The following is a 24130-nucleotide window of genomic DNA, read 5'->3' on the forward strand; positions in this document are numbered from 1 at the left end:
CCTACGCGAAAATTTAAGAAAACCATTTCGCAAAAATCTTGCGATTGGTATGTTGTAGACAATGGGGGTGTTTGGCCTTGTTCTCTTTGTAGAAATGCCAAATTTGACACAGTTTACGCACGTGGGCAAGACATCCCGGCTAAACTACATATCGGTCGTATATCATGTAACGTATATAACAACAAAATTTGTCAAGAAGAAGAGTTCTTATTGTTTCAATATACATATTTGTTTTAATGTCGTAAATATGACGCTCAGATTAAGATTTATCAATATTGTAAATTTTAAAAAGCATTATTTATAAAGATATTACCGAATTTAACATTTCATGAAAATAAAGGGAGGTAATTAGAAATTAATTTTCTACAATTTCTCAGTCAAATTTTTCAATAAGAAATGAATGCATGTAATTTTAGTGATCAAATATAATGTGCACAAATGTTTGCAATACATATTTTACATATTCTTTGATGTTTGAAAATTGTTTTATCAGCATAATTATATGCATATAAGTCTGACATTACAACATTCAGGAGTTTCTAAGAAATTTCTGTTACCAGAACAGAATAGAACAGATTTTATTCATCAATATCCAAGGTGACTTCATCTTCTAATAAAAGTGAGGAAAGAAAAAATATGAAATTGATTTTATCATCACATCTTTTCTTACACATTACTATCAGCAAATGTACATGAAAATATATAAACACATATTTAGAGAAAGCTTATAAATAGCTGATCAATAGAATTATCAAAAATAATTTTTTATATTCATATTTGCAGCTCAAAAACATTTAGATGCCATTGCCAGATCTACTACTAATTAATCTACTTTTAATTAATACTACTATTAATTAATCTACTATTAATTAATAAACTGGAGAAATATTATAAGTGATGTTAATTGTGTTTATATTATAATTAAAGGATGTATAGCCATGCATGTTAATGCATACACATTTGGTTGTTTCCCTTCTCCCTTTAATTCGCGAGGAAGTCACTTCTCCCTTAAATTTCCCCCCAGGATGAGCCCTGTGAACAATTGCTTTTTGATCTGAACAAAAAGGAATTTCATTAGGAATGCTTCTTTGAAAAGGATTTTCATCAAAATCTATCTTATACCCCGAAACTGCATTCAAGATCCAAGGATCTGAAGTAAATTTTTTCCATACACTTAAAAAATACTGTGTACGTCCAACTTGACTTACCCTTTCATTTATTCCTGATCGTTTGGGGCACTGGCTGTAGCAGAAGCCAAGGCATCTCTTCTCATGCCTCTTCCTCGTCCGCCTAGACCAATCTTGAAAGATTGTCCACGTAACGGATACGGTCTAGTCCTAAAACCAGAACGCTGATTGTATGTAGATGACTGGTAGCCGTAATTACTAAAATTTGAGTTAACAAATCCTCGACCAGAGCGTCTACGCTGGACACCTCTATAATTGCTGTAAGTATAATCCTTACCAATGTACGATAAAGCATCACAACTTTTGACTTCTTTTGAAACATCATCACCAAAAAGTTTGGTTGTTATAGGCATCGAAATACTACACAATGAAGAATACTTCTTCTTCAAATACGGTCTTATAAGATATCTCCTCCTCAAACTGAGGTTGTATTGCACCTGACCCAGAACAGTAAACAGGTCAGAGAAGATACATTTTGCCTCATTTTTCATAAGATTGTTCTTTTTCACAAACTCAAGCAACTTAACAACTGGACCTAGGCCCGAAACCACAAGATTTTGTATGTCCACCATAAACTTATCTTGAAAATGGGCTCTTTTGTCTAATGTTTTCCATATTTCCTGGTTAACAATGGGCGGAATGGCCCTGTCACAATTCTTAGGTACTTGGTACTTATTCAAAATAGAGTCTAAGTCACACTGGGCAGTAAATGCGTGTTAATTAAAATTCGGCCAAGGACTCATTCACTGGCTCACCTTTCTCTGGTATCTTTAATTTGGGAAGATCCCATGTATTACTATCCGACTCAAGTCTATTATCAGTACAACCATCGTCAAAAGCCGAAGAAAAATCTTTTGACAGATTACGAATCCCTGTATCTTCAATATCAACATCTTGGGCAGCAACCTCCACCCCTAAGGTTAGGTTTTAATGCTGCAGGAACAGCAGAATAGTTATCATTCACAGATTCATCATCCATATAATCATAATTATCCTCATTATAGTCATAGTTATCACAATCAGGAGAAAACTGAGGATTCTGTTGAACAACAGGCTGTATACCAAGAAGAGTCCTAAGACCTTCAATATCCTTATTAGATAAGTTTTTCAAATCAAATTTATCCGAGGATAAATTTCTGTCCGATATTTCCGAAGAATTAGTATTCAAAGTTTTACCTGACTGTTTTTTGCCTTTACCACGAGGGGGTTTATTTTCTTTCTCCACCACGACGGATTTTAACCGTTTTTTGTCCGAAGACTTTTTCTCTTTCTTACCGGTAATTTCTTGGTCCGAAAACCCAGAAAAATCTCCCTCCTCACCCGAAGCATGAAGGTCTATCCTATCGAGAAGAGCCTCTTGGGCCATAATAATGCGGTTAAACGCAAAATAACTTTTAAAACTTTCAAAAACACGCGACAACCACAACGCCAAAACAAAAAGTGAAAACATGTGTTTCATGCTTCCGGTTATTACTTCCGGTAGTCACGCGCATGTCCGTGATATAGCGGGAAATTTAAACCTTTGAATACGCGACTTAAACAATAAATTCAAAATGAAATGCTATTTTGTACTATGAAGCCGAAGGCTTGATGAAAAATAATGTCTTGATTATTTTACATGTTGTTCTTAATACATTAAATATATGATAAAAGGGTCACAAGCAAGCTCAATAAAGATAAGTCTAAACATTTCTACTAATTTTACTTCCCTTTTTAAACTAAATTTACAAGTTTTACAACTTTATTAGCATCTTTTTCATTCAAAAGATTTCCTAAAATTGATATTTTCTGTGAGTTTTAACAATAACAAGGAATTTCCAAACATAAGTTGGTTCTCATGAGGGATATGTACTTTTTTTTTTGTGGGGGAAGGTTTTGTAATTTATGTTTATCACTAGTTCTGTTTGTTTGTTTATGGTAAATAAGCAGAATCAAAAGTGAATGTTATTGATATGAGGATTCAATTCTTTTGATATTTTAACTGTTACATTATGCTGTCTTTCTCTCAATAGCATGAGGCAAGTTCTTTTCACATGTTTTGCCTTATACTATAACCTAAAATTACTCTCTTTTTCAATTTTCCACCTGTCCATGATTCCCTACCGTATGTATCTCATGTAATGAACTTATAAAAAATTGTGTGTAACTTTGTGTATTTTTGCATGGGCTGGAGCCCTTCATTGGTAATTAACTATATCATGACATCCTACTGATCAAGGGAGATAATTGCTGTCAACAGTATATAATTGCTGTCAACAGTATATAATTGCTGTCAACAGTATATAATTGCTGTCAACAGTATATAATTGCTGTCAACAGTATATAATTGTTGTCAACAAAGGAATTTTACACATTTAAAACAATTATAATGAGTGTTAATTTATGTTTGCATAAAATTTTTAAAAATTTTAGTAAATCTATGAAACAGTATTCAAAAAATTGATTACATTATATATTTTTTTTTATTTTAAGTGTTTTCTTTTTCAAATTTACTTATCATATCAATAGCATCAAACTATATTTTAAAGTTCAAGTATCTGCATGGAATATTATTGTAATTGTTGGGCACAGTAATGCAATATTGGAAAAAACAGCATTGGAAGGTGATATTGCCTTCCATGAAAGAAAAAAATATGCATGTTCCTTTCCAAAAAAAAAATTGACTGTCATGTATAAGACCTGGTATGATTTAAAATATGAAGAACTTCAATTAGGTTCATGCATGACAAAATTATAAGAGTGATAATTAAAGCATATAAATAGATATTATTTGGAAATGTATTTCAGAAAAATCATCAGATTCACTTTTTTGTTGTTTTTTTTACAAAAACAATTCATCATTTTATAAGTTTCAAACTAAATATGCATCAAATTTTTTATCACATAAAAACTACCAACCTGTTTTGTTTATCCTTATTAAGTATAATAAAGAACACAAATGTAAGTACTGATAGAATTAATTATTTACCAGAAACATTCTATATCTTACTATACTTCCATTCTTTGTAATCACAATAAAGAAGACTGACCAAGTTCATTAGCAGCCCATTTTCATTAACTCCAGATTCCTTAACAGGATTTCATCCATAAATGAATCTCATTCATTAATACTTCTTATATAAGAACCTTATATTGATGTGAATAAAGTTTGGTATGATATGAATCAACCTTAGATTACATACAATATCAATATCTCTCTATACTAACTTGTCTCATTGACTAATTATTTCACAATAGTTAATTGGAATATTGGGAAAAATCAATTTGGCTGATTAGTGAGTTAAGTAATACACTTATTTGCACTTAATTCTCTGTGTATGGCCACTCTAATTGAAAGCCTTTGCCATCTGAATAGAAGATTAAAGTGCACCTGCGCACACCCAATATATTGTTCCTGACTTTTACAATATTTATTGTTCCTGATTTTACAATATTTTATTCCCCTCTCACAAAATTGCAGCCATTTTGGCGGGCATTATTGCATTATATACATGTACATACATATAATTGACAAAATAAAAATATGAGGAAGTCATACATGTACATATCATATGAAAATGACCAATAGACTTGCAAACCAGTTAAGGCTGATAATGTGAGCACCTCATATGTAAATGTTGTGTTTTTTATCCTGAAACCAATGTCACAAATAAAAACTCATTAAATTCAAAGTGGGACAAGTTGATTTTTAACAAATCTATAGTCAGCAAATTGATATAATTATTGACATTATAAGTTGCATTATGATATAATTATTGACATAGTTCCATTATGGACAAGACTTTTATACATTGGTCACCATGTTACCAAGTGAATCAGAATAATTACCCTGAGGGACCATAGATTTTGTATGCTTTATTGGATTATACATATTTCTACACAATGGGACTAATTTACAAGGTCTCATTGACTTTGGATAAAATGTAGGTAATCTTTTCTTCCTGATGTGGAACATGTTTTTCTGCTACATATTTTTACAGCATAGGTGCATAACATGTTTATCTGTCATATATTTTTACAGCATTGGTGTGGAACATGTTTTTTCTGTAACATGCTTTTACAGCATTGGTCTAAATCAAGGTTAAAACAAATCCCCCCACCCACTACTTCAAATGCCTTCAAATGTGACACTTGCTTGTCAAAACAAATAACAATGTAACATTGGTGCCAAAATTGCATGGTACTCTGTTATAGGTAACACACTGCATGCTTGTACATGATACAACTACTGCTTGAACTAACACAACAAAAAAACTCTGAAAAACCTGGTTTTCTTTTACCTTAATTTATTATTTTATTATTATTTTTATTATATCTATTTTATTATGTTTCATGATCATTTGACATACTAGTGTCATATCACTAATTTTGATATTTTGACTGACAAATGAATTCACAGATACAGTTATTATGTGGTTATAGCCTATGTTGATATGTGTATAAACTGTAAGATCATTTACTCCAAAACCTGCTGCTGTTTCCTAGATGTAGATATCAAGATTTATTCTATCTAAACTGATAACAATAAACCATTGTTTTCAGGGCAAAAATGATTTCGCAATACAACGTTTAATGATGGTGATTTGATAGTTGGCATGTACCTATTAATGCTGTATAAAATGTAAGAATTCAGCCAACCAATTTCATATCAATATCACAGGGAGAGAAAAATGTGCAGCCTGACCAGGACTTGGACCTAGGACCTTTGGAATACCATTTCACCACTCTACCAAAGGAGCTATCTGACAGATTACACATCTTCTCCCCTAAATGGATAACAGTTCTAAACCCCGACATAAACCTTTCTTATAAGTCAACCAACCAACCTTATATCCCCCAATGAACCATACATGCCAAATGACACAACAGTTTTTGAGCAATTTTTTATTTTCGCTAGAAGAAACATTAGTTGATATAAAAACTCAGATACTAACCAAATGCTGGTGGGGGTCATGACCCCTTAATCCACATCACATACAATTCTGTATATACAGTGAAACGTGTATTAAGCGACCGGGCAAGGGAAACACCAAAAACGGTCGCTTAATGAAACGGTCTCTTAAGACAGTCAGCATGATATAAAAGTCAAAATTTATAAATGACATCTTTTTTACTGATGGGATTGTTTTTCAACTTCATTTTTATATAAATGTTGAAAAATAAGTACGGTCCGATAATCTAAACGGATGCAAATGTAAAAATAACGTTCCGATATTTATTGACAAAACAGTTTTGATCCATTACATACATGTTTGACATTTTTTCCAGAATTTTTTAACTTCTCCGTTGTTTTTCCTTGTCTCCAACACGAAAACCCTATTAGTGAAGATGTTTTCTGTTGTGCATTTTTTCATTTGAAATAAACAAACTACATCTATTTGTTACGATTAATTTAATGGCTGATCAAGTTCAAGGTCAATTCAATGCAGTCTAAATGTCAACAAGCGAAGCGTATACACCATCTCAGTATGGGCGGAGCGTTGCATTGTTTATCCGATATTATTGGATAAAACACGTCACGCGTATACTTAACTTCATTTGCATACGCTAAAACGGTATGGGAAATAGAGTTTTTCACACGTTTATTGTTGTGTTTTGATTGCTGACACTTGTGACATAACGAGGTGGCGTTCTCTTAAAACACAATTACTTGACAGGTAAAAGTGGTCGTTTAATGAAAAGATTGATGTCAATTAGGGGACTAATTAGCGGTCGCTGGTCGCGTTGAGCAAAAGTCGCTTAATACATTAAAGATATAGAGAGAAAATGATCGGGGGGAATTTAAAGTGGTCGTTTAAGACAAAAGTCGCTTAATACACGTGGTCGCATGGGCAAGTTAGACTGTAGTACCAAAATAACAGTCTGTTAATTGACATCCAATTACTTAAATATGAAATGCTAAACTCTGGGTTTTCATTATAAACTGATTGGCAATCCAAACCATCAGTTAAAATGCTGTTGAAATTAGTTGTATATTTAAGTATCACCCTAGACCCTTGGAAAAATCGGCTGTTTTCTTTTGAGCATCTTTTGCCTCTGATAAATATGAAAACCCTGTAAACTGAAATATTCAATCAAACCCATCTGATTAGACCTTTTTAAGATGGGTTACAAGCACATCAATTCTATAATTTCCTGTTCTTTCAGTCAACTTTGTTTGCCATCAAAATAGTACAGAAAAATAGAAAACAAACTTACAGAATCTTCCTTGTCAGTTGTATGTTTAGCTGGTGTAGTTGGTACAGAAAAAGGGCGAGTCCTTCCTCGGTAGCGGGCCATCTTAATATTGTATTATGTTCTTAAACATAGAATCTTTAAACCTGTAAAAATATAAAACAAAGCTTATTTATAATTGATAAACTAGTCATTGTATAGCTAATGAACTATCCTATATACCGGTAAGCTATTTAGATTGATTAACAATAGCGTAATACAAAAAAAATCAATTCTTTCTATCAGATGCTAATTGCCACCATGAAACTTATAACTAAATCATTTTTGCAATTAACTTGTTGTATTCATTCTGACATATGAATTACCATGATTATGTTGACTGAAAGCAGTCACTTGAAAAAAAGAACCAACAAAATGTCACACATGCAAATGAAAAGAGGGTGTACTTAAGTACACAAGAAACGTACTCTCTATATAGACAATATACATAATTTTGAAATAGTTCTTAAATACAGTACTAGACTTGCTGACAATGTTGGAGCATGTAGAAAAAAGTCTTCTTCAACTAGTACTATGTTACAAACTATTCATATGATCAAAAGATTAGGACTTTAAACACAATCAGATCTAAAATAGAAATATTTACAATTTAAACTACATTGACCTTGACCTAATATCCTAAAATTCAAAGAGTCATCTACTTACTGTGGACAATGTCCCTACCAAGTTTAAAAACCTAAGCATATTCCTTCTGAAGTATTGATCCAAAAAGATATTTATACTGTGACCTTGACCTTTGTTCTTATTTAGTTCAAAATCATTAGGGGCCAGCAACCAGCTATAGGAAATGTCACTACTAACTTAGGCTTATAATCCCTATCAAGAAAATGATCAGACAACAAATTTACACAAAGTGTCATTGATCTTTCACCTTATGACCTCAAAATCAATAGGAGTCATCTACTGGCCATGGGGAATCTCTACAATTATAAAGTTTCACAAACTTTGGCAATTCCTTTCGACCTGTCTGATCAGACAAAACATATTATATTGACAGACAGATGGATGTCCTGAAATTGTGGTACTTGAATGGCTACTCTTTTGTTACCCCTATTTTTGCCAGATGTTCCCATAGCCATTAAACTATGTACATGTTTGTAGATTTTTGTACATTTATAATTATGGACAGCAATTGTACAAATCTCAATATGCTCCCAACTTTAAAATTGGGAGCACAAAGCATGCTAGTGTATTAAATCTTATTCAAGGGACAAAATTAACTTTTTAGTACTTCAGTACAGTTGTTGGTAATTTTTCACTTACATTATACTACCATATTTTTAATTATTAATTAGGTCAAGTACTTTGAAACTTTGAGGCCTGATTTATTCATAAAACATCCTTTCAGGAAGTAAAGCACTTATCTTACAATAAAATACTTGCAAGCATTTTAATATAGGTTAGATATATATAACTGTCAAAACTAAACAAACTTACAGAAGTTTTTCACCCTGCTCATAATACTGAATTGCCGCTCAGCTGAGGCTGTTATGAACCACCAGGCATGATACAGGGTTTTGTTCAATCTCCTACACAGTGATCTCCCCTTATCAGTACAGGGATCTCTGCCACTACACATTTTTTTATCAATTTTTTAATAATTTATATTTTAAGCTTTTGAATTTATTTTTCATTATTTTGTATACTTTTGTTAATTTTTATAATAAACTATAACAAACATAGGTACAAAAAGTTAAAAACAAAACAAAAAGAGAAAAATGATGTAGATTTTTCTATGTAACTGTCAATATTTACATTTGAATTTTGACGTTACATCATGTGACTTTCATCATCATGTGACATCACCGAAGGCAGTGATTTCATTCTGCAAAGGGAGGTTATTTAATACTGTAGGGAGTTTGGATTTTGTTAGTATCTTTCAGTGTACAGTTCATGTCAAAAGGTTTTGTTTCATTCAATGACCAAGACTTTAAAGAACTCTATAAATCACACATTATATAACTCAATAAACTATTTAAAAAAAACAACATAAACATACATTGAATTATAAGTACATAACAACATGATAAACTATCAAGACCTTATTATTGAGCTAAATACTTGCTTGTTGCTAGCAATTTTGGATATGAAGCAAGCCAGTATATCTTCTGTATTTAATTATGACATGTCAATAATGAAATATGGCTATTATAAAGATATCACTACTAACATTAGTTGTTACCATTTCAAAGAAACTGGGGGTTGTCAATGTAAACAAACATGTCATTTATCACATAAAGATCATGAGAAAATAAATGTTTTTTTTCTAATGTGAAGGTGTGTGTTTGAACCAATCAGATATTTAACTAGCTCTAGATGCTCCCAGCCCAGGAGATAGATCTTTTCTGTGTATTGTTGATTGTTTTATTTGTAGCAATAATAATTATTGTCTTACAGTTTTTGGAGATGGAGCCATAGATCTAGATTTATACATGACAAATTATTTGGCTTTCCTTTATATATTTTTTTCTTCAGTTGCCTTCATGTCTACTTCAACATGAAATCATTTGGGAAATGTATGCCTGATAGTAATGAACATAATAACTCTATGAACTTACAGAACATTATCACTCAATAAACTTACAGAGCATTATTACTCTATGGACCCAAAGAACATTATAACTAAAAAACATGCAGAACTTTATAACTCAATAAACTTACAGAACATTATAACCCAAGAAACTTACAGAACGTTATAACTCAATAACCAACACAACATTATAACTCAATAAACTTACAGACAGAACATTATAACTCAATAAACTTGAAGAGAGAAAATTTTAAAACTCAATAAACTTACGGAACATAAAAACTCAAAAAACTTAAAGAACATTATAACTCAATAAACTTACAGAACATTATAACTCAATAAACTTACAGAACATTGTAATTCAATAAAATTACAGAACATTGTATGTCAATAACTTACAGAACATTATAACTCTATGAACTAACAGAAAATTATAGCTTAATAAACTTTCAGAACATTATAACTCAATAAACTTACAGAACATTATAACTCGATAAACTTACAGAACATTGTAACTCAATAAACATATAGAACATTATAACTCAATAACCTACAGAACATTATAACTCAATAAACTTACAGAACATTATAAATCAATTTTTTATAAAACATCAATACTTAATAAACTCATAGAACAGTATAACTGAATAAACTTACATAATAATAAACATTATAACTCAATGACTTACAAAACATTATAACTCTATGAACTTACAGAACATTATTACTAAAAAAACTTACAGAACATTATAACTCAATAACTTACAGAACAATATTACTCTATGAACTAACAGAACATTTTAAATCTATGAACATACAGAATCTCATAACTCAAAAAATTTACAGAACATTATAAATCTATGAAGTTACAAAACATTAATAACTCAATAAACTCAAAGAACATCATCACTTTATCAACTCACAGAACATTAATACACAATAAACTTACAAAACTTTACAACTCAATAATCTTACAGAACGTAATAACTCAATAACCTACAGAACATTATAACTCAATAAACTTACAGACAGAACATTATAACTCAATCAACTTACAAAACATTATAACTCAATAAACTTATGGAACATTATTACTCAATAAACTTGAAGAACATTATAACTCAATAACTTACTGAATAATATTACTCTATGGCCTAACAGAACATTTTAAATATATGAACATACAGAACATTATAACTCAAAAAAATTACAGAACATTATAAATCTATGAAGTTACATAACATTATAACTCAATAAACTCAAAGAACATCATCACTTTATCAACTCATAGAACATAAACACACAATAAACTTACAAAACATTATAACTCAATAAACTTACAGAACATTATAACTCAATAACCTACAGAACATAACAACTCAATAAACTTACAGAGAGAACATTATAACTCAATAAACTTATGAAACATTATTACTCAATAAACTTAAAGAACATTATAACTCAAAAAACTTACAGAACATTATAACTCATTAACCTACAGAACATTATAACTCAATAAACTTACACAGAACATTGTAATTTAATAAACTTATGGAACATTAAAACTCAATAAACTTACAGAACATTATAACTCAATAAACATACAGAACATTATAACTCAATAAACTGACACAGAACATTGTAACTCAATAAACTTACAATACATTATAATTCTATGAACTTACAGAACATTATAACTCAATAACTAACAGAACATCATAAATCTATGAAGTTACAGGACATTATAGCTCAATAAACTCATAGAACATCATCACTTTATCAACTCACAGAACATAATAACACAATCAACTTACAAAACATTATAACTCAATAAACTTACAGAACATTTTAACTCAATAACCTACAGAACATTATAACTCAATAAACTTAAAGAGAGAGAATTTTAAAACGCAATAAACCTATAGAACATTATAACTCAATAAACATATAGAACATTATAACTCAATAATTAACAGAACTTTTATAACTCAATAAACTTACAGAACATTATAACTCAATTTACATAAAACATCAATACTTAATAAACTCACAGAACATTATAACTTAATAAACTTACATAACAATAAACATTTTAACTAATTGACTTACAGACCTTATTACTCTATGAACTAACAGAACATTATAACTAAATAAACTTACAGAACATTATAACTCAATAACTTACTGAACAATATTACTCTATGGCCTAACAGAACATTTTAAATATATGAACATACAGAACATTATAACTCAAAAAATTTACAGAACATTATAAATCTATGAAGTTACATAACATTATAACTCAATAAACTCAAAGAACATCATCACTTTATCAACTCATAGAACATAAACACACAATAAACTTACATTACATTATAACTCAATAAACTTACAGAACATTAATAACCTACAGAACATAATAACTCAATAAACTTACAGAGAAATCATTAACTTAATTATAAACTTACATAACATCAGGGTGTCTGGTTGACCCTAGAAATGACTCTTTAACCCTTCAAATTTCCAAAGAGCTGATTTGACTCTCAGGATTTTAACTGGAGAGTCAAATTTTGTAAACATCATGGGGGTTTGACCTTGTTGTCGGTAAAAATGACCCTCAAGATTTCATACGCAGTAAGCATTATAACTTGACTTACAGAACATTACTACTCTATGAACTTACAGAACATTAAACTTCTATGAACTAACAGAACATTATAACTCAATAAACTTACAGAACATTATAACTCAACAAAGTGACAGAACATTATAACTCTATACTCTTACAGAACATTATTACTCTTTAAACTTAGAGAACATTATTACTCAATAAACTTACTGAACATTAATACACTATGACCTTACAGAAAATTATAACCCAATAAACTTACAGAACATTATAACTAAATCAACTTACAGAACATTATAACTCAAAAATCTACAGAACATAATAACTCTATGAATTTACAGAATTTTATAACTCAATAAACTTACAGAACATAATAACTCAATTAACTCACAAAACATCAATACTTAATAAACTTACAGAACATTATAACTCAATAATTTACAGAACATTATCACTCTATAAATTTACAGAACATTATTACTCTTTAAACTAAGAGAACATTATTACTCAATAAACTTACTGAACATTAATGCACTATGAACTTACAGAACATTATTACTCAATAAAGTTACTGAACATTAATACACTATGACTTTACAGAAAATTATAACCCAATAAACTTACAGAACATTATAACTTAAAAACCTACAGAACATAATAACTCTATGAATTTACAAAATTTTATAACTCAATAAACTTACAGAACATAATAACTCAATTAACTCACAAAACATCAATACTTAATAAACTTACAGAACATTATAACTCAATAACTTACAGAACATTATCACTCTATAAACTTACAGAACATTATAACTCTTTCAACTAAGAGAACATTATTACGCAATAAACTTACTGAACATTAATACACTATGAACTTAAAGAACAGTATAACCCAATAAACTTACAGAACATTATAACTCAAAAACCTACAGAACATAATAACTCTATGAACTTACAGAATATTATAATTCAATAAACTTACAGAACATTATAAAAAAAAATTAACTCACAGAACATTATAACTATAACTCAATACCTTACAGAACTTTATAACTTTATAAACTTTTAGAACATAGTAACTCTATAAACTTACAGATCATAATAACTCAAGAAACTTACTGAACAATAATACACTATGAACTTACAGAACATAATAACACAATAAACTTAAAGAACATTTTAACACAATAAACTTACAGAACATTATAACACAATAAACTTACAGAACATTATAACTCAAAAACCTACAGAACATTATAACTCTATGAACTTACAGAACATTATAACTCAATAAACTTACAGAACATTATAACTCAATAAACTTACAGAACATTATAACTCAATAAACTTACAGAACATTATAACTCAATAAACTTACAGAACATTATAACTCAATAAACTTACAGAACATTATAACTCAATAAACTTACAGAACATTATAACTCAATAAACTTACAGAACATTATAACTCAAAAACCTTCAGAACATTGTAACTCTATGCACTTACAGAACATTATAACCCAAAAAACTTACAGAACATTATAATTCAATAAACTTACAGAACATTGTAACTCAAAAACCTACAGAACATTGTAACTCTATGGACTTACAGAACATTATAACTCAATAAACTTACAGAGCATTATTACTCAATAAATTTACAGAACATAATAACTCAATTAACTCACAAAACATCAATACTTAATAAACTTACAGAACATTTTAACTCAATAAACTTACAGAACATTAAAACTCAATAAACTCACAGAACATTATAACTTTATGAACTTTCAGAACATTGTAACTCAATAAACCAACAGAATATTATAACTCAATAAACTAACAGAACATAATAACTCAATAAAGTCACAGAACATTATAATTCAATAAACTGACAGAACATAAAAACATAATAAAGTTACAGAACATAATAACTCAATAAACTTACAGAACATTATAACTCAATAAACTTACAGAACATTATAACTCAATAAACTTACAGAACATTATAACTCAATAAACTTACAGAACATTATAACTCAATAAACTTACAGAACATAATAACTCAATAAACTTACAGAACATTATAACTCAATAAACTTACAGAACATTATAACTCAATAAACTTACAGAACATTATAACTCAATAAACTTACAGAACATTATAACTCAATAAACTTACAGAACATTATAACTCAATAAACTTACAGAACATTATAACTCATTAAACTTACAGAACATAATTATTAACCAAATAATTAAAGAACATCATCACTTTATCAACTCATAGAACATAAACACACAATAAACTTACAAAACATTATAACTCAATAAACTTACAGAACATTATAACTCAATAACCTACAGAACATAACAACTCAATAAACTTACAGAGAGAACATTATAACTCAATAAACTTAAAGAACATAATAACACAATAAACTTACAGAACATTATAACTCAAAAAACTTACATAACATTATAACTCCTCAATTAATTCCTTATTTTAGTTTGATTTTTGAGGAAGCTCATTTCCCTTACAGATTCACTCTCGAATTTGTTCCTGGAAACAACCAGTACTGAACAATTAACATATGTAAAGTTTTTTGCTCATGAAAACAACGACATGTCCCTGATGGGATTTGAACCCACACAGATATCAATTCTTAGATTACTGGTCGGATGCGTTACTTAACGACTCGGCCATGCCGCCACATGTTTTTAATAACTTTAAATGAACTTCAAACAGAAATTTATAATCAATCAAATAAACTTAGAAATCATAATGACAAAATAAATGAATGCAGGCGGATGGACCAACAACCTTCAGCACAAGTGGCACCTTTTGCAGACCTTTAGACAGTTAAAATTTACTTTTAAATCTTATTTCATCAAGTTGATAAATAATTTAATCCAAAGGTGTATAAGAAGAAGTTAACAGGAATGTCTGACTATTTTATATTCTTTAAATATCATCAGCTTCATGGAAAACTTGCAACAAATCTGAAACAACAATATTCTCAGATCTAAGACAATGACATACAGCAGTCCAGTCTACTTCCTTTCTCTTGACAGCTCAGACTGCTTTACCTTTAAACCTTATACTATTGTAACATCTGTGCAAGTCATTTTAGACCATTCTATTGACTGCTTATATTCAATCAATAAGAAACTGAAAACCCCTAAAACTAATGGGCAGATTTTTCATAAACTTTGAAATTAATTAACCCTTAATTAAAGGATCGAACTCCACATACATCCAGAAACATAATCAAAGGGCTGCAGCTCTATGGTATTTTCTGATCTTTGCAATCTAAATCATACTGACTATCTGTATGTACTTTCCTGTATAAGTTTATTTTTATATACATGTACTATAATTCATCTTACGCAGCTACAGCGTTTTGATTTTCTTCTATAACAGTTTGAGATTGATACATATGGAATTTTGCATGAAAAAAAAATTGAATTGCCTCGATTAGGATTTGAACCATAGGCCTCTCACACCCTCAACGAGACCTCTTACCTCTGCACCATGGCGAAGTAATACATATGTACCTTGAATAAAAATGAATACATTATGTAATTCTAAATTGAGAATTTTCATTTCTTGTTTGCAATCCTTATCAATTTCGAGGTATTTTGTTCACGATAAACCTGTTGTTTAACACTGATGAAAATAATTTAGCGAAAATCTTCTCGCCAAAACAGTCCGACATGTATATATCCCACTACTCGACAGTCAGATTTATTTGTGTACTACGCTCTGGAGTATTCATTAATCGACATAGCTAAAAATAGCATTTTCATTGATTAAAATGATATTCATGATAATCCGAAGCTTTACATAAATAGCCAAACATTTTTCATTGGGTAAAAAAGATATTCATCCACGAAATTTGTGATTGTAACCTCATATTTCTATTGACTAATCTAAACTTTTAATGCACTGTAATTTGTTAAATGCCTACATTTAAAATTATTCTTTCTTTTAAATTGCTGGTTTTTAAGAAGTTTTGAGTGAGAACTACTTTGCGTTGTTAGGACTGTAAGGAAATTTTGTGTTAGACCGTGGATGTTAGCTATGTATTTACTGATCTTAAGATCAGAAAATACAAAAAGTATATAATTTGAATTTCTTACATTAATTGGCTGGGAAACTTTAAACAAAAAGATTTGCAAAATATGTTTAAAAAATATTGTCATTTTGTCCCCTCAGAGGTTTTACTCAACCTGCCCTGAGGGTGGGATGGCAGTTTGGTTTTCAATTATTGACTGGTGTGTATATTGCCAATATAATTTGCCATCTCTACAATGTATCTTTATTTTTCTTTAAGATCAAGTGGACTTCTAATATATATTGCCCAGCTGTATTTAATTATTTATGTATTAATTTACATGGATTTTCTGAGGTTGTAGATATTGATTGTTATGAACTCAATGAACAGGTGTGCATTTCTGTGGCTTTCTCTATACATACTTGGGTGTATAAGTGGTAGATTTGTTACAAGTGCTGCTCAGATATTGGCCTTATCTCATGTGACTGTATTCTGTGACTTTAGTCTTAAAATGATAGTCAAGAATATTAACTGATACTGACAATAATCTCTTTATCAAAAGCCCATTATGCCTCAGAAACACTTTTATTTTGTATTTTTTGAAAAGTTTTTATCTTTTATTTTTAGTGTCCTGTTATATAAAGATTCCAAAAAATTACTAATTGGACAATTACCTGGACCATTTTTATTTGTTTGGATAGTCAGACCAAAAAAAATAATGGTAGCGAAATTTCAGACCCTGATGTGCTTATTTGCAAATACCGAAAGTAGTCCAAACTCCTTGAAGCGGTTACTTCCCTTTATAAGTACATTAACGCTGAAAAATAAAGGGAAATCACTGCATACATATTGTCAAATGACAAGCGCATTAATTCTCGGGGAAGAAAAAATTGTTCCTGATTGGTGGAAGATTTTCAATATTTGTGTTAATCTTTGCAAATAAACATGCTTCTTTAAGCTCCATGATTATTTACATCAGGTTTACCATGAAATTAATAAGGGTTACAAACCTAAATTTAGAATAATGTGGTTTTCTTCAGGCTGTTATCTGGAAACTTCACCATGGACGAGGGGTTATACGCTCGGTTAGTAAGGTCTGGAGTTCAAATCCCCGTGAAGGCAATCTTTTTTTTTCTTTTTTTTTAATTGTTTAATAAGCCAAATAAACATAATAGAAAAAATATTGAAAGAAATCTGAAACAAAATTAAGTTTGTTGAGGATTCGAACTTGCAACTTCGCAATTGCTATAATGCTTTCATACTTACCACTAGGTCATCCGGACTCAAGAGTAAAATATAGTATCAAGAACTTTCCTATCATTAAAAATCAATTAGTAAATCATAATAAATTATGGAAACTCAACAAAAAGCTTCTGAAAATTAATGAGACTGGGGTCAATATTGCCAAACAATAAACAGACATTGCTCAATGATATTTTACCTTGATCTTTGGCAATCAATAACTGTGACATGTACATTTGTCTAAAAATTTTACAAGGAATGGGGGGGGGGGGGGCTTGTCTTGGTTAGTCAAATGCTAAAATCCCTTCCAAATGATCAAGAATTGCAAATTTGTAATTTAATCCTGTCCAAATATTTTGGCACCAAAATAACCAACAACACAACTTGACCTAGCAGTAATGAAAATTTGACTAATTTCCTGTGTTAAACCGTTTGCTGCACCAGGACAGGGGGTGGGGAAAGTGGTTGCTATTTTAGTACACTTATAACATGTATAACATTATATTTATCACAAATTACTAACAAGTTCAAATATATCACATTTAATTCTATCTTACATTTTAAGTTATTTTGGCAGGTTTAAAGTATGCTAAAAAATTTATTCCCCGAAGATAAACGTGTACGTGTTATCGTGTACATGTATACAACAGTTCTGGAAAATGAGATTTTTATCATTTTGCATCTTCGCATGAGAAAAGAAATGCACCTCATAAGGCTCATAAATAAACCTAGATCGAATATAAAATTCTCATACATACGTTTCATTATTGTTCCGACATCCTTAAACTTGTTGCTAAATTTTCAGACACTCAAAACTTGTTCTTTTGCTACTTGTTGACCTTATAACCAAGATTAAATGGTGCTACCTGACTCAGAATCTAATTGGGCGAGTCCATTATGAAATGCGAGAAGCAAAACAGATAAAAGACGCTAAGTTCATCCAGAACGTGAGCGTTGTAAAATAATTTAGAAGAACTGATTCTGTGGAATTGTCATTTTGTGCTTTTTCCACAATAAAAATTTAAACATTTAATGTAAAAATGTATTAAACAATGTCTGAATTCATTTCATTCAGACGCCAACGTTAGCGACTCCTGAGGTGACAAAATGGAACAGTCCAACTTGGAACAGTATTAAGTAAATAAAGGGAAGTAATTCAAAATCATTCCGCGTCATTTACAGTTTTCCTATTAGGCTTATTTTCTAATTTGCGGTGTCATCGTCTTTTCTCTCGGCACGGTGACACGTATACTCGTCACAGAGTATAATTCGGTGCCCCGTATATCACACAGATCTATGATCATTCTGGGCAGATTTTAGATAAAGGTCGATGGAACAAAATACTAAAAATTATGTATGATAGGTTATTTGAGATACTTAATACATTGTATATGTCTGTGACTCTGAACATGTGAAATACCTGTGTTAACATACATGACATGTTCTATTCCGTACACAAATAAAAATGTAAAGAAAAAAATGCAAAGAAAAAACATCCGTTTTCCTATCATTTATGAATATTTAGTATACCTACAAATATCATATTTAGTATACAGGTCTACAAATAAATAAATTTGGATATGAAATCACGGCTTTTATTTCAATTCAAGACTTGGCGATACGTGTATATATGAATCATATAAGATTCAAGGTTATAAATCATAAGATTTTTGAAAGGTAAACACAATCGAAGATCAAAGCACAGAAGGTGCTGAATTTGTTTGGGTCTCAGAATGTAAGAAAGGTGCAGGTTGTGAGATTATATGTATAGTGCCACCAATGCTTTCCAGCGTTTTAATTGTAGTAAATTGGCTATAAGACTAATTGCAACACTGATATTCAATCCAATGTTTATTTGACTTTAACAATTTGGAAAAAAAATGAGTTACCTTTACTGGGATTTGAACTCCAGACCTCTCGCTTCCTAAGCGAGCCCGAAAACCCTTCAGCCACGGTGAATTTATATGTGAACGGGCTGAAGAAAACCATATTATTCTAAATTAGGGCTTGTAACGACTTTAACTGTTGTTTAACACAGATGTAAATAATCCTGGAGCTTACTATAAGCATTTATATTTATAAAAAATCAAAGTGCTGCAAGTTCTGTGGTATTTTCTGATCTTTGCAATCTAAATCGTACTGTATATCTGTATGCATTTTCCTGTATAGGTTTATTTTTATGTATTATAATTCATTTTGCAAGGCACCAGAGTTTGATACATACGGAATTCTGCATAACTAGAGTTGCATCAAAAAATCATTTATGTTCATTTTTTTACGACAGTCACACTTTATCCTTGCATATCATGGCTACTTCCTTAACAAAAACACTTAAAAAAGAATTTATCAGAAAAAAAAAAATTTCCTCGACTGGGATTCGAACTTGAGACCTCTCACTCACTAAGCGAGCGCGTTACCACTGTACCACGGAGAAGTTATACACAGAAAGTCTGAATAATATCAAGTCATTCTAAATTGAGAACTTCCATTGCATTTCGGGTTTGTAATCCTTATTAATTTCGAGGTATTTTGTTCAGGGTAAACCTGTTGTTTAAAATTGAAGTAAATATTTTAGCGAAAATCCTCTCGCCCAAACAGTCCGACATGTAGAATCTATATATTCCACTACTCGGTTTGTGTAGTATTCGGTTATAAATAGTATTTTCATTGATAAAATCATATTCATCCGCGTAATTTGTGATTGTGCATTTATTGACAATTCTATAAGCCAACGCTTTTGTTTAACTTTAAATGCGTTGTAATTTGTTGGATACTTGTAACAAAATAAAATATTTCTTTCTTTTAAATCGCTAGTTTTAAGCTGTTTTGAGAACTACTTGTTGTTAGGTTTGTTGTAAACTTCTGTTCAGAGATTGAATGTCCGCTTTGTATTTAGTTATTTTCGATCAGAAAATACAATAAAATAATATTAGAAACCTTCGACCATTCGGGAATTACTTTGCTTGAAAATTGATGCGCCTGTCTTTGACCATCTTTACGCAGTGATCTCCCCTGAATTTTTCGGCTTTAGTGTACATACAAAAGGGAAGTAACCGCTTCAAAAAAGTGGACTACTTTCGGCATTTGCAATTAAGAACATTATACTCTGAAATTTCGCTACCATTATTTGTTTGGTCTGACGACCCAAACAAATAAAAAACCATTCCTTAATGTTTTCTATTTGGCATACATATCACACAATCTAATTAAATCCAGCTCCTAAATTACGCTACTGCATGGATCTGAACTTTAGTCATTTTGATATATTACAAATTAATTTAGGGCTAGCGATATATCTATATATCTCTGTAATATCTCTATCTTTGTACAATGCAAAATTTGCTTTACTCATGTTTCTGGCATAATATATAATTGCCTCACAGCTATATATCTGTATTGTCTTTGATAATACATGTAGCTGAACGAGAAACATCAAAGATCATGCGATAACTAAATCTGCAGTCATTATGACTTCATCATGAGTAAGAAGACATTTCTAAGGTAATTGCTGGTGAAGATTCATCGGGTCACTAAGTGAATCCTTGGGTTTAGGGTCAACATAGTTCGACAAGTAAACAATACGTGAATCAGCGCTGAGGTTTCACTGTACTTTACCTGACGACAATATTGCAGAATCTGTTTCCATGAGAACATAAAATAGTTTTGATTGTCATATATGAAATAAAAGCTCATGCAACAGGGACGAGTATCGGACCTGGGAAGTAAAAATATGACCAGATTGATAAAAAAACTGTGTTCATCCTAAAAGTGTAAAAAAAACCCAATCCAAAAGATTGTAAAATATGGTCTCCTTTAAAAATATACTATAAGTTAAGTAAACTATAGTTTATTTTTAAAAGGGGTCATAATTTAGATTATTTTTTTTTGGTTTTTGACACTTTTAAGATGAACGCCATAGAAATTGAATCGCGCAATTTAATTTGAATTTTTTTATTCCATTCCGATCATGCAAACACAAAAGACTTGGTGATCGAGGATGTTATCCAACAAGTCTTTGACACGATATGATAGTTCTTCTCATTTCAAGTGTCCACTGTCAGAATTTGTTTGTTTTGTTTGCCATCACGAAAAGCGCATTTCCTGTCTATCTAAATTTCAGAACACTGAAAAATGCATAGATGTGATACAGAAGATCAAAGATGTGTATGAACACGGTGTCTATATATTCCATGTTACTTGTTGTTCTCTATATGGGTCAGAAGACGGTCCAGTTAGACGTGGTTTTTTTCCGTTTTTTTTTTTTTTTGATATTTCATTTCTTTTATTAGGTAAACAGCTAGTAGAGCCAGTTCATTCATGGTTCCAGTGACTTTCTTATACATATATTCATTATTATTATTTTGTGGGATCGGACCGTGGGGTGGAGAGGCCGCATGAATTTCTATTAATTTAAACGTGCGACCATAGTTTGAGCTAACTTGAAATTTTTGTTGGTTGATTTAAGGAAAATATTTAAATACTTTTTAGTATCAGTTCACGTGAATCAATTTCACGTGTCTACCCTCCACGTTTAATTACTTATGGTCTTGTTGCGTCACTGGCAAGTACGGTCTCTTAGCAGCTTGCGTCACTTAAAGAACGTGAACGGTAGTGGAACATTTGATCGATGCGCAGGTGACTACACTATCCCTTTTCTTAATCCTCTTTCTGAGATTGCCGAGGATGATTGAATGTTGACAAAGTATCAAATAACTGAAGCACATGTACATGTGTTGATATCACCGGGCAACACATTGAATTTATATATGGTGTTTTTGGGTTACATGTAGTCACACGGGTTCGAAAAAGGAGGGAGCGAAGTACATACAATTATATAATGTGTATACTACATTTATAAAAGATAATTACATTGGACAAGGGCGAGATGTTAAATGGTTGCACACTTGGTTCAAGCTAGCGAAATGGTTGCAAACTTGTTACAGACTCACGAAAATTTGTAACGCCCGCATGTAATTCCCCGTATAAGTATTTTTTTTTATCTTATTTTGAGTTTTTGGATATGCCCATTCATTTGGGCAATGTTTAGCGCACACTTGTTTTTAGATTTCAGCCTCCTACCTTCAGGTTTGACGAAGTTATTGAAGATATAGACTGGTCATGTGCACATTTTGAGAATTGACAAGTGACTTTTGTGGTCGGTTTTCTACTCATTTATTTAAGCACGGATTTATATTACAATGTAATTTGTAATGTAAATCCGTGATTTAAGTTTGTAAGCTTTTAAGGTTATAAAAAAGGCAAAATATGTTTCTGTCAAAACTGTAAAAAAAATGTTTTAATTGGCATGTCTCAAATAAAGTTCGAATACACAAAAATATATTGTTCGGTCACAAACTTGTACTTCTAGCAACTTTGGTTGAAACTTAATTATTCAGGACTATTATTTTTAATGAAATATAAAAGTGCAAAAATGTTTAACAAATACCATGTTTACTAATCACATAATTTTATTGCCTTTAAAATTTTATACATTTGTGTTATTTTAGATGCTTAATAAATGTTTATTTTTTACATAGGCGTTTTTTTTTATCTAGTTGTTAATTGTTGAATTTTGTCTCATAATTTTAATCAATAAATCGCAAAATATACGTATAAAAAGACATAGCCCTTAAAGATCCGGCATATAAATATAAATGAAATTTTATATTATTTATGTATATAATTATGCTTATAAAACAATTTTCAAACATCTTTTTTTTTATTTTTATTTTTATTTTATTTTAGCAACAACATAGATCACAGTTACATAATAAGATATATATATAAATAAACATATATATAAAATAACAGTTTATCCAAATTAAAATATCATTTCATATTAATAATAAATAAATCAAATTTAGTTAATGACTGAGATCAGATGAGGCATAGGATAAATGTATTTAAAAAAAGAAGCAAATGAATAAATTAATAAAATCACATTTCAGGTTAAGACTACAATAGTCAGAATTATAATTATCACAGAATATTGTTTAAAGTTACTGATAAACATGATATAAAGAAGTAAAAGAATTTCAATAAATTTCAATACAAGGTTTTGTTAAATAGTGATCTATGGTTACAAGGATAGCCCATTAAGCTGGTGTGCTTATTTCCAATGGGGTCCTGTTAACCAAATAGATGAAACAAGATAAAACCAGAGAGACATTCATTCCTCAAATAAAATAGACAATGAGATAACCTTCAAATTATTCAATCACAGTAGTTTTGCATTATCACAGAAAGA

At 30.3% G+C, this 24130-nt stretch overlaps 2 protein-coding genes across 2 annotated transcripts in view; both read right to left on the minus strand.

Moving 5' to 3' along the window:
* The window catches only part of LOC132726119 (regulator of G-protein signaling 3-like), a 57292-nt gene extending 38506 nt beyond the window's left edge, over window positions 1-18786 (minus strand). Inside the window, exons 1-2 of the mRNA XM_060711390.1 lie at window positions 18642-18786; window positions 7386-7507 (exon numbers count right to left, since the gene is read on the minus strand). Of these exons, the coding sequence (XP_060567373.1) occupies window positions 7386-7466 (81 nt within the window). The 5' untranslated portion in view covers window positions 7467-7507; window positions 18642-18786. The remainder of the gene's footprint in view (window positions 1-7385; window positions 7508-18641) is intronic.
* Window positions 1268-1894, minus strand: LOC132726117 (uncharacterized; the record flags this gene model as incomplete). The annotated part of the gene is made up of 1 exon (XM_060711388.1): window positions 1268-1894. A coding segment is annotated over exon 1 (492 nt), but the record flags the coding sequence as incomplete, so codon positions are not given.
* Window positions 18787-24130: the final 5344 nt, after the last annotated feature.

This window comes from Ruditapes philippinarum, unplaced genomic scaffold (assembly GCF_026571515.1).
Source record: "Ruditapes philippinarum isolate M1 unplaced genomic scaffold, ASM2657151v2 ctg3064_1_1_1_1, whole genome shotgun sequence".
Classification (NCBI taxonomy): Eukaryota; Metazoa; Mollusca; class Bivalvia; order Venerida; family Veneridae; genus Ruditapes; species Ruditapes philippinarum.